The following is an 11830-nucleotide window of genomic DNA, read 5'->3' on the forward strand; positions in this document are numbered from 1 at the left end:
GATCTCTCCTTGCAGGGGGAAATGGAGGGCAGAGGGATGAGCCAGCAGGGAGCAGCCAGGGACACCTGCCCTCCCCTGCTTGCCCACCAGAAGGCACTGAAGTGCTGCTAAGGCAGTGGGCCAGCCAAGTGTCTGTCAGCAATTAACCTGGGCTCTTCCCTTAGTCTCCATCAGCCCCTGCCCTAGGAACTGTCAATGCCTATGGGGTAGGGGCCCAGCTACTGCCTCCTACCTGTTCTCACCCCGTCTCTCATCCCTGCTCCTGGGCCCTCAGGCAGCAAGAGAGTCACCTGCCAGAGCAAAGCCCCATCCCTGCCCCCTTGTGAACTGTTAGCCCCAGGTGGAGGTTTGATAGGCCCCCAGGCCCAGGGGCTCACAATGAACTCACCTCAGTGCTTGACTCATGATAGCTGCCCTGCCTCATGGGAATATGGTGCCCATCAGGAGGCACTGCAGGGAGTGGGACAGGAGCACTGGCTGGGGGGAGCTCCCAGCTACACCTGTCCCAGCAGAGGGCGCTGCAGGGAGCAGGCTGTGGCTGGTGACTGTTGCTCTGATTTCCTTGCATGTCTATCTAGGGTTGTCCCTGCCCTTAGATGACAACCACTCTGGTGAGAGATTTAGCCCAACTGAGGTGCCGCAGCTGCTGGCCACCCGCATGGGCCCATGGCAAGCAGCCACTCAGCTCTGATTCCTGGGTGCTAGGGACACAGCTTGCTGCTGGGGTTGGCCTCCAGGGCTCCCTTGCCCCTGCACTGACTGAGCCCCGCTACCCTACACTGTGGTGCTGGGTCCTTCTACTCCCCTTCCCACTCACCCAGCCCTGAAGCTCCTTCCTCCCTCACCCCCCACCCCCACAGGCTCATCACATGGTGCTCACTTGATGGCAGTACCTAGGGGACTGATAGGCCTGGGGAGGCAGCCCCCTCCCTGCTTGGTGTTTGTTTCCCTGTGGCAGAGATTGAGAGACAGGGTACATGATGAATGTTTAACCCCAGACAGGCCAGCTTGCTCTAGCCCATTGAGCTGCACTGGGCAAGGCCAAAAGCCAGTAGCCATCCCCCAGGCCTGCTGACCAGGGCTGGCACAGGGGTCCTCCAGGCATAATCTGGGCCCCCTGCAGAGAAAGGCTGTCTCCCATTCCTCAGAGCCAGCCAGCTCCCCCACGCTGGGACCAGAGCCAAAAGAGAAGCATGGGCTGATGAGCATGTCTTCCTTAGGGATACCTGCTGACCTGTGATTGGAGCAGAGGCTCATGCACTGAGGCTGGGGTTCACTTGCCCCTGCGTTGGAGAAGTCACACAATTATACCTGCAGCTGCTGGCTGTGCTGTCACTCCTGTAGGACCAGATGCCCCAGGCCATAACTTGGTCATGCTCAGGGCCCACAAAGGCTCTCAAGACACCACGGTGTGATTCTAGACTCAGGCAGTAGAGCTGAACAGCTGTGTGCTGGAGCTGATCCACACAGGAAAATGTTCTAGACTAGACAGGTGCACTGATGTTCTGAAGCTGGTGCCCTGGATAGTGAAAAATCTGCTTCTGAAGGCAGGTGAGCCTGGTGCCAAATGGATTTAGAATATGTGCATTAGCAAGATGGTGTTACAGAGCAGATGGCATAGCCGGATGGTTCTACACCACATACCTTTTTGTTCACACCATCGCTCTAGAACATGCTCTGTGGGTCTAAATTGCACATGACCTAGCTGTCTGCAATTGGCTTCTAGAATCCATGCCGTGGTTCTAGACTACCTGTGCTATCTGGACAACACAAGGTGAGTGAACATTAGGAGACACCGTGGTTCCAACATGGCAGCACTGCTTGGATACTAGGGGTTCTAGAGCACAAGGCTAACTGGACATAAGGATCCAGACCAGCTGCAAGCCTCAGTGTTTTTGAACAGATAACTAGAGGGCATGAGGACCCCAAAGGTGGCTGCTTGTCCCACCTGTCTCTAGAGTGACTTGTCTGCACTGAAGTTGGAGAGCTGTTTCCCCATGGTACCTCTCTTTTCAGAAGAGACACGGCCCATGTGTTGCCCACTCATGCTGTGGCACTTGGCCCTCGCCCGTCCTGCACCTACCTTGCCCCACAGTCTAGAATTCACCAAGCCTCAGAAGTTCTCAAACAGGCCCTTTAATCTGGAGTATGGACCTTAGCAGCTGATGGGACAGAACACAGCTTGGTCTAGGATTGCCAGAACCTGGGCTTGCCCATCCAATGTGGGCCCTGGACACCCCTTACCCCAATTGCCAGGGGAGCCCCCCGCCTTCTTAATACAAGCACAGATCTATTTTCCAATCAGGAACCAGAGTAAAATGGTGTGGGGTCTGGGCAGCAGCATGATTTCCCCCTTCCGCGCTGAATAGTGGGGCCAGCCACGCCTCATCTCAGAGTGGGTAGTCATGCCAGAGGCTGCAGAAGAAGGCAGAGAGAATGTGGTTACTTCCCAGGGTCCCTGGCTCTGCATCCTTCCCCTCCCACCCTCTCTACTGGGCCCAGCCAGGGCTAGAAGGCCTGGAATGCAGCTGGTTCCTCACAGCGCCACTGTGGTGGGTCTGCAGGAGACAATTTTACAGTTGATCTAGGGAAATGACGTGGCTGGGTCTCATGACTATTGGCTTTCAGGGATGGCCAGCCTGCAGCAGGGGGGAGGGAGCCCAGATCTCTTGCTCTCCCCTCAAACATCTTCATTTCTTCCTTCTCTTTGCCCAGCCCTCAGAGCCAAGGGCTGTGCCCCAAGGCAGGACTGAAAACCCCAAGAGCTGCATGGTGCAGGGCACAGCTGGTGGCACCAATGCACCAGTGCAGCACTAAGGGGTGCTGTGCTGCAGGGTAAGGGGCTCAATAGGGGGCAATCTCTCCTCAGTCAGTGTGGGCATCAACTGTACTAACCTTTGAATCACCCTCAATAGGTTTCAGGATTGATGCCCCACTGAGTGGCTGGGGCAGCTCTCCTGTGTGGGAGCTGGGGGTCTAGGCTCTCTGCAAACTCTGGCAGGTGTCACTGCAGAGGGAGCATTGCTTCACAAACGCAAGGGAAGAGGGTTTGTTTCTCTGCTGGGAGTTGGGGCAGGGGAGCAGATCCTGAAGTGTGAGCCTGCAAAGGGTTATGGAGATGCCCTAGATCTGCAATGATCATTTGTGGAGCCCCCTTGTCCCTCAGATCTATGCACAAAACTCCTTCCAAGCTAGGCTGCTTGGAGCAAAGGGGGTGGGGGCTGAGTTCCAGCTGATACCCCCAGGAGACTGATCACATTCTTCTCCTCCCCCCCCCCACAAATCAGGGCTTGTTTCAGGGAGATTTACTATCCCAGGGTGATGACGCTGCTGAGCAGCAGCTGGGAAAGCACCCCACACATCTGCAGATGCCCTGCAGCCCCCTGGAAAGGGGCTGAGCCCTAAACCAACCAGTGCATGAAGCTGGGGTCTCCCACATGCTCCAGCAGTGTCTCCCGCACCATGAGAGGTGGGCTCAGCCCCAGAGACTCGGCCCGTTCCCAGCGCTGCAGCCGGGTGATACCTGCCGGCAAGAGAGTGAAAGGTTAATGGGGGGTGAGGTGGCAGGAGGGTGCAGCTAGCTGAATGCCCAAGTGCACCCCCATCATGCCAGCACTGCACAGATGACCAAGATCAGGGCTTCACGTTGTGCCAGATGCTGCACAGATCTTTTCCTAAAGAGCTTCATTTTAAAATGGCAGAACAGGCTCAGCCCTGGGCAGGGTGGATGGGAGTGCTGCCCTCCCCCCATTTTTGATCAGGGGGTCAGCCCTGAAAAAATGGGGGTCATTGGGGGGAATCTGTAGCTCCTCCCCTCCCCCCAGGGATCCCCAGACAAGTGAACCAAAGAGGAAACATGGTGTTTGAGTGCCACCATGAAAGGCCTGGCCCATGTCCACGGAAGGTCTGGAAAGATAATGGGCACACCAAGGACTGAGCACCTGACACCTGCTTCTCGGCAGGCAGAGCCCAGGAACTCAGCACAGCTCTGGTATCAGACTGATGGGCCAGGCAGCTGGGCTAAAAGCCAGGCTTTGGGGAGCCAGAGCCAAACCGGGTTCCACCCCAGCTTGACTGGGTACTGAGCTCTGTGACCTCTGCTTAAATGCACTGCCCTGAGGACTCCCTGTGCCAGGGGGGCTGACAAACCCTGCTCTGGTTGGAAAAGCTGCCTGGTGTCACTGGCTGGGGTGCCCGGGGCCCTGGAGGGGGGGACAGTCTTTGACCAGGCATCTGGCTCTGTTGGACTCACTGGGCAGAGCTCATGATGCAAAGCAAAAGCCCAGTGTCTCAGAAATGCTAAGGCCGTATGGCAGGTCCTTGAGGAAACGCAGGACCCCCTGAAGGTCAGGCACATTGACGGGGGTTCTCCAAGAGACTGTTTCAAAGCTGGGGTGTAGTGCCCACTCTGTGGATCTGTGACAGAAGGGATGTGGGGCCTTCCCCTATAGGGGGCGCTGGCTCTGATCAGGCCAGGGGGGCTGGTTGGCTCAGGAGGGCACAGAATAGAACATAGGGCCTTTCTCCTCTAGGAGACACCAGCTCTGATCCAGCCCTATCCCAGAGTTCAGACCCCCAGTGCTGTTTAGCAGCAGTGGGCCAGATGGCCTGGCATTCATTTCCCACTGGCCAGGCTCCCATCACCCGTCCCCCAGTGTATGGCCCTATTGGCCACCAGGGGATGAGGAAGGGAGCAGCCCTAGTGGGCAAGGTCCTATGGGACAGGGTGACTAGGATGATCCAGAGGCTTCCCCTGCCCCCATGCTGCCCCCAAAGGGGCCAAGTGGTGAGCTGGCCTGGCAACCCCTCAGCAGGACTGGCTGGAGCTCTCTCAGTGCAGGGATAGGGGGGCAGAGCTCTCATGAGTATCAGGAGGCGTGGAGGGAAGGAGAAAGGGCTATCATGGGGGGGAAGGGTAGGGACACACATTGGTTTAGGATGGAGGGGGCGGGACTCTCACCAGTTCAGGATGGAAGGGGCGGGGCTGTCACTGGTGTGAAGGAAAAAGGGGGCCCTCATCAGTGGCGGGCTCTCAAGGGGGGAGGGGAAGGGGGGGCTCTCACCAGTGCAAGGTCCATACTCCCAGCTGAGGTCGAACTGTTTAAGCATCTCCAGCTGGGCCGAGTGCAGGGAGCTGTCTGTGGGGGATTCAGCTGGGACAAGCACCGCCTCTGAGCAGCAGATGGGAACAGACAGATTAGCATTGCTGTGGAAATAAGTCCAGGCCCCCCAGCAGCCCCCCCCCCCCCCAACCCAGTGCAAGTCAGGAACCCCTAGGCCCAGCTGCTCCCCCCAGGGCTGAGCCTGAGTGGGCACGGCTTGAGAACAGGCCGGTAATAGCAGCTGGCCCAGCTCTCAATGGCCAGGGGCAGATCGAGTGACCATGGTTATTATGGGTCTGTCCATGGCTCCAGATCTGTCCATCTCCCCCGCCCCAACGGGGTCACCTAACCCAGAGGGTGGAGTATGTTGCAGGGACAATGTTGCCCCCCAGGACTGAACCCAGGCCCAGCTCTGAGAATGCAGCCCACTCTGTCTGAGCCACTGAGCCGCTGCAAGCTGCGAGGCTGAGACAGGCTCCAGTCTGCACCCCTGGCTTTACCACCTGGGGGTGGGGGGACGACAATGAGCAGTACAACATACTAAAACAGTTCTGCCCCTTCATCCCCCACCCCAAGACCGCTCTGCCGCTGTACACCCCACATGGACCTTGAGACAGCTCCGCCCCCTGCACTCCTCCAGCCTCTTAACAGCTCCACTCCCTTGCACCTCCCAAAACAGCTCCACCCCGCATACCCTGCAGCTATTGAATCAGTTCTGCCTAGGAAACCAGGTGTCCAGTTGTCAATTGGAACACTCAGTTGAAAAGGGGTCATGGTGACTCCAGTCAGCACCACTGACTGTGTTGTTAGCTGTCTGGTTGGCAGTATCACACAGCAGGGCTGGCAGGCTCTCCGCTACCCTCTGCGCCGTGTGGCTCCTGGAAGCAGTGGCATGATCCCCCTCCAGCTTCTATGCATAGGGGCAGCTAGCCCTCCCCCCCGCACACTGCCCCCACACCAAGCGCCACCTCCACAGCTCCCATTGGCTAGGCAGCAGCCAATGGGAGCTGTGGAGTGGTGCCTGTGGATGCAGCACACAAGGCTGCCTGGCCACACCTTTGTCTAGGAGCCAGGGAGGGACATGCTGCTGCTTCCAGGAGCTTCTTGAGGTAAGCACTGCCCAGAGCCTGCACTCCTGATCCCACCCAGGCCCCAACCCCCTACCCACCCTCTGAATGCCTCAGTCCCAACCCAGAGCACCCTCTTGCATCCCAAATCCCTCATCCCCAGCCCTCATCCCCCCCACTCCAACCCTCTGCCCCAGCCCAAAGCCTCCTCATGGACTCTGAACCCCCAGCCCAGAGCCTCTGTACCCCAAATCCCTCATCCGAGCCTGCACCCCCAGAGCCCTCACCCCCAGCACCCCAACTTCTTGCCCCAGCCTGTAGCCCCCTCCCACACTCTGAACCTCTCAGCTCCACCCCACAGCCCAGAGCCCTCTCCTGCACCCCAAACCCTTCATCCCTGGCCCCACCCCAGTGCCCTAACCCCCTTTTGCATCCCAACCCACTGCCTCAGCCTGGAGCCCCCTCCTGCATCCTCAACTCATTTGTGGCCCCACCCTAGAGCCCACACCCCCAGCCAGAACCCTCACCCCCTTGAGCCAGCCTGGTGAAAATGAGTGAGTGAGGATGAGGGGAGGAGGGGGAGCAACGGCAGGGACAGAGCCTCGGAGGAAGGGCAGGGCAAGGGTGTTTGGTTTTGTGTGGGTAGACAGTTGACAACCCTGGTTCTGCTACCTCTGCATCCCCTAGCTTCTGAGATGGCTCCACACCCATTCCCATGCCACCCCCAATCCCTGCTCTACCCGCATCCCAAGATCCAGCTGTGCCATCCAGGGTCCCAGCTGTGCCAGGCTACAGTATGAGCCCATCTTCTGGGGCCCTGCCCCTCCATGGGCCAGACATTCACCTGGCTGTAGGCTCCCCTCCTTGGTGTCAGGGTCCCGATGCTGCCTCTTCACCACCTGGAAGGAGTCGGTGATAAGCCGCTTCCTGCCCATGGCTCCTAGCTGCAAGGGGGAGCAGGAAAGTTTGTCAGTGGGGAAAGGAGGTCTGGGCCCTGGGGCAGCTCCCAAGAAGAGCCTGAGGGAGATGCCCCAAGGTGGCAAAACTAATGATCATTACACATAACTACCCCTGGCAACACCCTGCTCCCCTCCCAGAGCCAGGATAGAATCCGGGAGTCCTGGCTGCCAGCCCCAAACCACAGCCCCTCCCCCTCCGTCCCCCTCCTGCGCTCCCAGCTCTGGGGAGGGGGAGACGGTCACAGGGACGGGACGATACCGGAGACGGCTGCGATCGGCGCCAGGACATACTAACCCAGGCCGAGAGCCCTGTGGGGGTCCTGGGGCTCCGCCCTCCGCCCCGACACAATGAGAGGCCTCCGCCTTCCGGGCCGGCAGCCAATGGGAGCGCTGCTTTCGCTTCGCCTCAAAAGGGCAAGCACAGCGGGGGGGATGCAGAGTGCGTCAGGGAAATGGCGGAGCAAGGGTGGCTGGGCTGGAAGAACAGCCCAGAGCACGGGTGGGGGGCCGGAGGGGGACGCACACAGCAGGGATGGGAGTACGGGGGGAAAGGATGGGGGACACGATGCACACAGCAGGGATGGGGAGACAGGGAAAGGATGGGGGCACACAGGACCGATGGGAGCACAGGGGGCAAGGGATGGGGACACGGGGGCAAACAGCAGGGATGGGAGCACGGGGGGGAGGGATGGGTGGAGATAGGTGGTGCACACACCAGGGATGGAGACATGGGGGCAAATAGAGCAGGGATGGGGGAACATGGGGTGCACACATTGCAGTGATGGGAGCACGGGGCAAGGCACGGGGATATGGAGGGTGCACATAGCAGGGATGGGAGCATGGGTGGAAGGGTTGAGGGACACAGGTCACACACAGCAGGGGTAGGGACATGGCGGGGAAGGGATGGTGGACGTGGGGTGTGCACACAGCAGGGATGGGGACGGGGGGAGGAGGTGGGGGTGCACACAGGAGGGATGGGGACGGGGGGGGAAGGTCATGCCCATCCTTCCCTATCTCAAGGCAGGGATCGGACCCCAAGCAATCCCTCTCCCCTCCTATCCCGAGGGGACTCGTAGGCCAGTGAATTGGGGCTGGGATAATCCTCCCACCTCCCCATCCCACTGCCCTGCTCCTAGGCAGGCTGAGCATCCCCAGGGTGAATGGGTCAGCAGGGACCCCCTCCCTCCCTGTGAACAGTTTAGGGGGATAAGGTGGACACATAGGGCTGGCTTATTGGTGGGTGCTCACAAGGGGGCAAGGCCAGGACCAGACTCCTCCCTCAGTTTGATCTCTAAAATTGAGGGGAATAAATGGGGGTCCTGAGTAGGGAGAGGAGGGGAGCATGGCAGGGTCTCACTCTGGGGTGTAGGGGATGCTGGGTATGGGAGGAAGGAGTACAGTGGCATCTCACTCAGATGCAAGGGGTATGAGGGAGGGAAAACTGGGTCTCTGGCAGTTGGGGGCGGGGAGCACACTACAGTCTCAGAAGCAGGGAGTATGGGGGAGCATGGCAGGGTCTCATTCTGGGGCTGTTGGACTGAGCAGGTGCCTGTGTGGTGGGGGAGGGGGACTAGAGAGGTCCTTGGGACCCAGGGGGAGGGCAAGAGAGACTCATCACTGACTGGGCTGGGGACAGGTGCCTGATATAAGCAGGTGCAACAGTGATGGGCATGCTGTGGGAGGGAGGATGGAGACAGTTTAGCTTCATTGTTCATGGTGCTGTGCTGCTGGGGGCTGGGCAGGGGGAATGGACACAGCAGAGCTCTGGTTTTGCTGGAGAATCACCCTGGAGTCCATTCAGGGGTGGGGGGCCTCACTGCACCAAGTGCCACACAGACACCAGATGGTGCCTGCCTTTGGCAGCCAGGCCTGTGGGCAGCACTAGAGAGCGCAGAGTGGGACCACATCCATGGGGAACCCCTGCCCTGCCTGCCAGCCTGCCTCAGCTCTGTTCCTGGCCTTGCCCCACAGGACCCTGTTCCTGCCATGGGCTGGGGAGATGGGAGCCCTGGGGCAGAGTGAAGTTTGTTTAGGGGAGGGTGATGATCTCTACCTACGTTCACTCCTATTACAAGATGATACATTTTGTACAAAGCACACTGTAAGGTATCATTTGAAAACTCATGATTTGCTGTCATTACTGTCCTGATAAATGTGTGGCAATACTGTACATAAGATTGCCCTGTATGATCTTACCAAGACATAGTCCAGCATGTTCTGGAGGGCAGTCACAAACAAGTTCTCCAAGACAAAAGGCTAGCCAATGCCTGAGCCAGGTGTCAACTAGATCAAATGAATCACCCCCTGTAAAGGTGCACGGCCGGGGCTCGATCCTCCCTGGGGAGGAGGGGAGCCACACCGCCTCGTTACACGTCATCTGAGTCAGCCTCTGGCTTCAGCGCTGAGCAGCGTTGCACAGTCGCTTGGGGCTCCGGCCGTCTGCTATAGGTCGGGGCAACGAGTACAAAGTTAGAGGCTCAGACCCCCGTGGCTCAGGGCTGAGCAGTCAATAGTTCAGGCAGCTTGGGCCCTTTGGGGGCAGGACCGAGCAGTGGCACAGTCAAAGGGGGCCCAGCCCTTGGTTTGGGCAGGGCACCAAACACACAGTTACAACAGCTCAGACCCTCATGGCTCAGGGTTGAGCAGTCACCAGTAGACTAAATGGCCTCCTTAGGCCAGGGAGAGGGGGATTCTGCCACCCAGGTACGGGTGGCAGGGGGAACGCAGGCCCACCCACTCCACTGCGTTCCAGCCCGGGGCCCTAGTAGCGGCTATCACCGCTGACGGTCAGTGGGGTTCCTGGCCACAACACACTGACAAGGTTCCAGTATACCTGCAGTCTGACTGGAGTCAGCTGCCCCCGGCTACTTCCAATCTCCCCCTCTGGGCCTACCTGACCTGGGGTATCAGCCCCTGGGAAGTCAAGTAGCATGGGCTCCTCCCGCCAGGGCTGGGCAGTAGGTCCGGCAGTACCTCTGGGAAGTCCATCCAGGCCTGGTCCGGGGATTTCTTGGGGTAGTAGCAGGGGCGGGGCAGCTCCTCACCATAGTGGGCACCAGGAAGCTCTGGCCATTCAGGGCACCAGCCCTGGGCCTCAGCAGCTTCCCATTCACAAGCACCCTCTAGCAGGTCTGCTCCCAACAACAGCTGGGCTCCAACTGAGGGCTGAGGGCCGGCTTTTATACTTCCGGGTCGCCTCCTGACCCTATGAGGGGCGGGCTCACTGCTCAGTGGCCCCGCCCCCTTAGGTGTTTGACGGGGCTCGACCCTCCCTGAGGAGGAGGGGAGCCACACTGCCTCGTTACACCCCCTAATTCAGTGGCCACTCTTCAGCAGGAGAGTGCGTGTGGGCAAAATAAAATATAAATAAATAAATAAATCTACATTTGACAAAGAAGCAGCTTCAGGTTCCTGGCTACACAGACTCTGGCTCCAGAACATCAGCTAGAGATCATTCCTTTTATAGGCCTTTCCCTTGCACAGTAAAGGGAAGGTGCCCCAAATCATCTCTCCCTTGCTCTCTACCCATGATCTCATCAACACCAGCAGAGCAAAAGCAGCAGCAGTGGACTCGGGCGGGGGGAAGATCCTGACTGAAAGAGGTTTGTCTAGTAAGCCCACTGGAACCTGATGTGAGAGACATCTTTGCTTTGTATTCACTTAGTTTGTTAAATTAGGCGTTGTTTTATCTTTTCCTTTTTTGTAAGGAATTCTGACTTTTACACCTCATCACTTTTAGTCATGTAAATTACATCTTTCTGTAGTTAAGATGTTTTGTTGTTTTATCTAAACCAGTGTGTTTGGATTGCAGTGTTTGGGAAATGCATCTGGGATAACAAGATTGGTGCACATCATTTTCTATTCATAAATAGGCTTTATATGAGCTTGTATCATGCAGGAGGGTGCTGGGGAGTACAAGATGCACATGTCTGGGACTGGGAGTTTGATGATGTTGCCCGGTTGTGTAATTTGTAAATGACTAGCTATGGCACTCATGTAGTATAGTTGACTGATTTACATGGTGGAGGCTGTGAGAGAGCAGTCCAAGAGTTGGTGCTCTTACAGCAAAGCAGAGTAAAAGGCACCCTAGGCTAGAGAATTAGGGGACACAGCTGTCCTATCAGTACTCTGCATGATGTCTGTAACAGATACACTTCATTTAAAATAACCATCTGTGCATATATCCTGCCAACTATACCACTATGACATTGTACCTGTTGGGTCCCGGGAACTGGGCGGGCAGAAGCCTGCCCATTGCTAATGGATCCCCTCTCCACCAGCCTAAGGGGAGGATCTACAGGACCTCAGAACCCAACTGCGACGCCTCCTGCAGGTTGTGCTGGGAATTAGCTCTGTCCAGATGTGGAGCACCCTCTGCAGGTAGTGTCTCACCTGTTGTCTGCTCTGCTGTTGGGGACCCATGTTGCTCCCTGGCTTGCAGCATCCTCTTCTGGACACAGCCCTCCATCTGTGCCCCACTAAGTTCTCTCCCCTTCTGGCAGTATCAGCAGTTCTCAGTCTGCACCTGCCCTCATGACAAAGTGCAGCCCTGAAGTCTAGCCCTTTGCCTCAGGGGCCAGCCACAGTCTGTATCGGGCCACACCCCTCCACAGCCAGGTGCAGGTGGGGGGAGGAGGGGAAAGCCAGGCCTACCCACTACTCTGGATCCCAGCCCAGGGACCCTCTGGCAGCAGCCATGTCC

At 58.0% G+C, this 11830-nt stretch overlaps 1 protein-coding gene across 2 annotated transcripts; it reads right to left on the reverse strand.

Annotated features, from left to right (window-relative positions):
- Positions 1-2120: 2120 nt before the first annotated feature.
- On the reverse strand, positions 2121-7515 carry POLD4 (DNA polymerase delta 4, accessory subunit). Of its 2 annotated transcripts, none has more exons than XM_032794971.2 (5): positions 7424-7515; positions 7014-7113; positions 5064-5171; positions 3412-3523; positions 2121-2415 (listed from the first exon to the last, which is right to left on the reverse strand). In XM_032794971.2, the coding sequence occupies exons 2-5, from the start codon at positions 7102-7104 to the stop codon at positions 2391-2393; spliced, it is 336 nt and encodes a 111-aa protein (XP_032650862.1). In that variant the 5' UTR covers positions 7105-7113; positions 7424-7515; the 3' UTR covers positions 2121-2390. The 2 variants fall into 2 exon arrangements, with proteins under 2 accessions (XP_032650862.1, XP_032650861.1); XM_032794970.2 differs by having other exon boundaries at positions 7388-7485.
- Positions 7516-11830: the final 4315 nt, after the last annotated feature.

Source organism: Chelonoidis abingdonii, chromosome 4 (genome assembly GCF_003597395.2).
Source record: "Chelonoidis abingdonii isolate Lonesome George chromosome 4, CheloAbing_2.0, whole genome shotgun sequence".
NCBI lineage: Eukaryota > Metazoa > Chordata > Testudines > Testudinidae > Chelonoidis > Chelonoidis abingdonii.

Bases quoted from the DNA above. Each gene is read 5' to 3' on its own strand.
- POLD4 (XM_032794970.2), bottom strand. From the start codon at position 7,417: ATGTCCTGGCGCCGATCGCAGCCGTCTCCG. The intron at 7,114-7,387 runs GTATCGTCCCGT...TCCCCCTTGCAG, and splicing joins GCCGATCGCAGCCGTCTCCG to CTAGGAGCCATGGGCAGGAA. The intron at 2,416-3,411 runs GTTGGTTTAGGG...CTTCTTCTGCAG, and splicing joins GACCCCAGCTTCATGCACTG to CCTCTGGCATGACTACCCAC.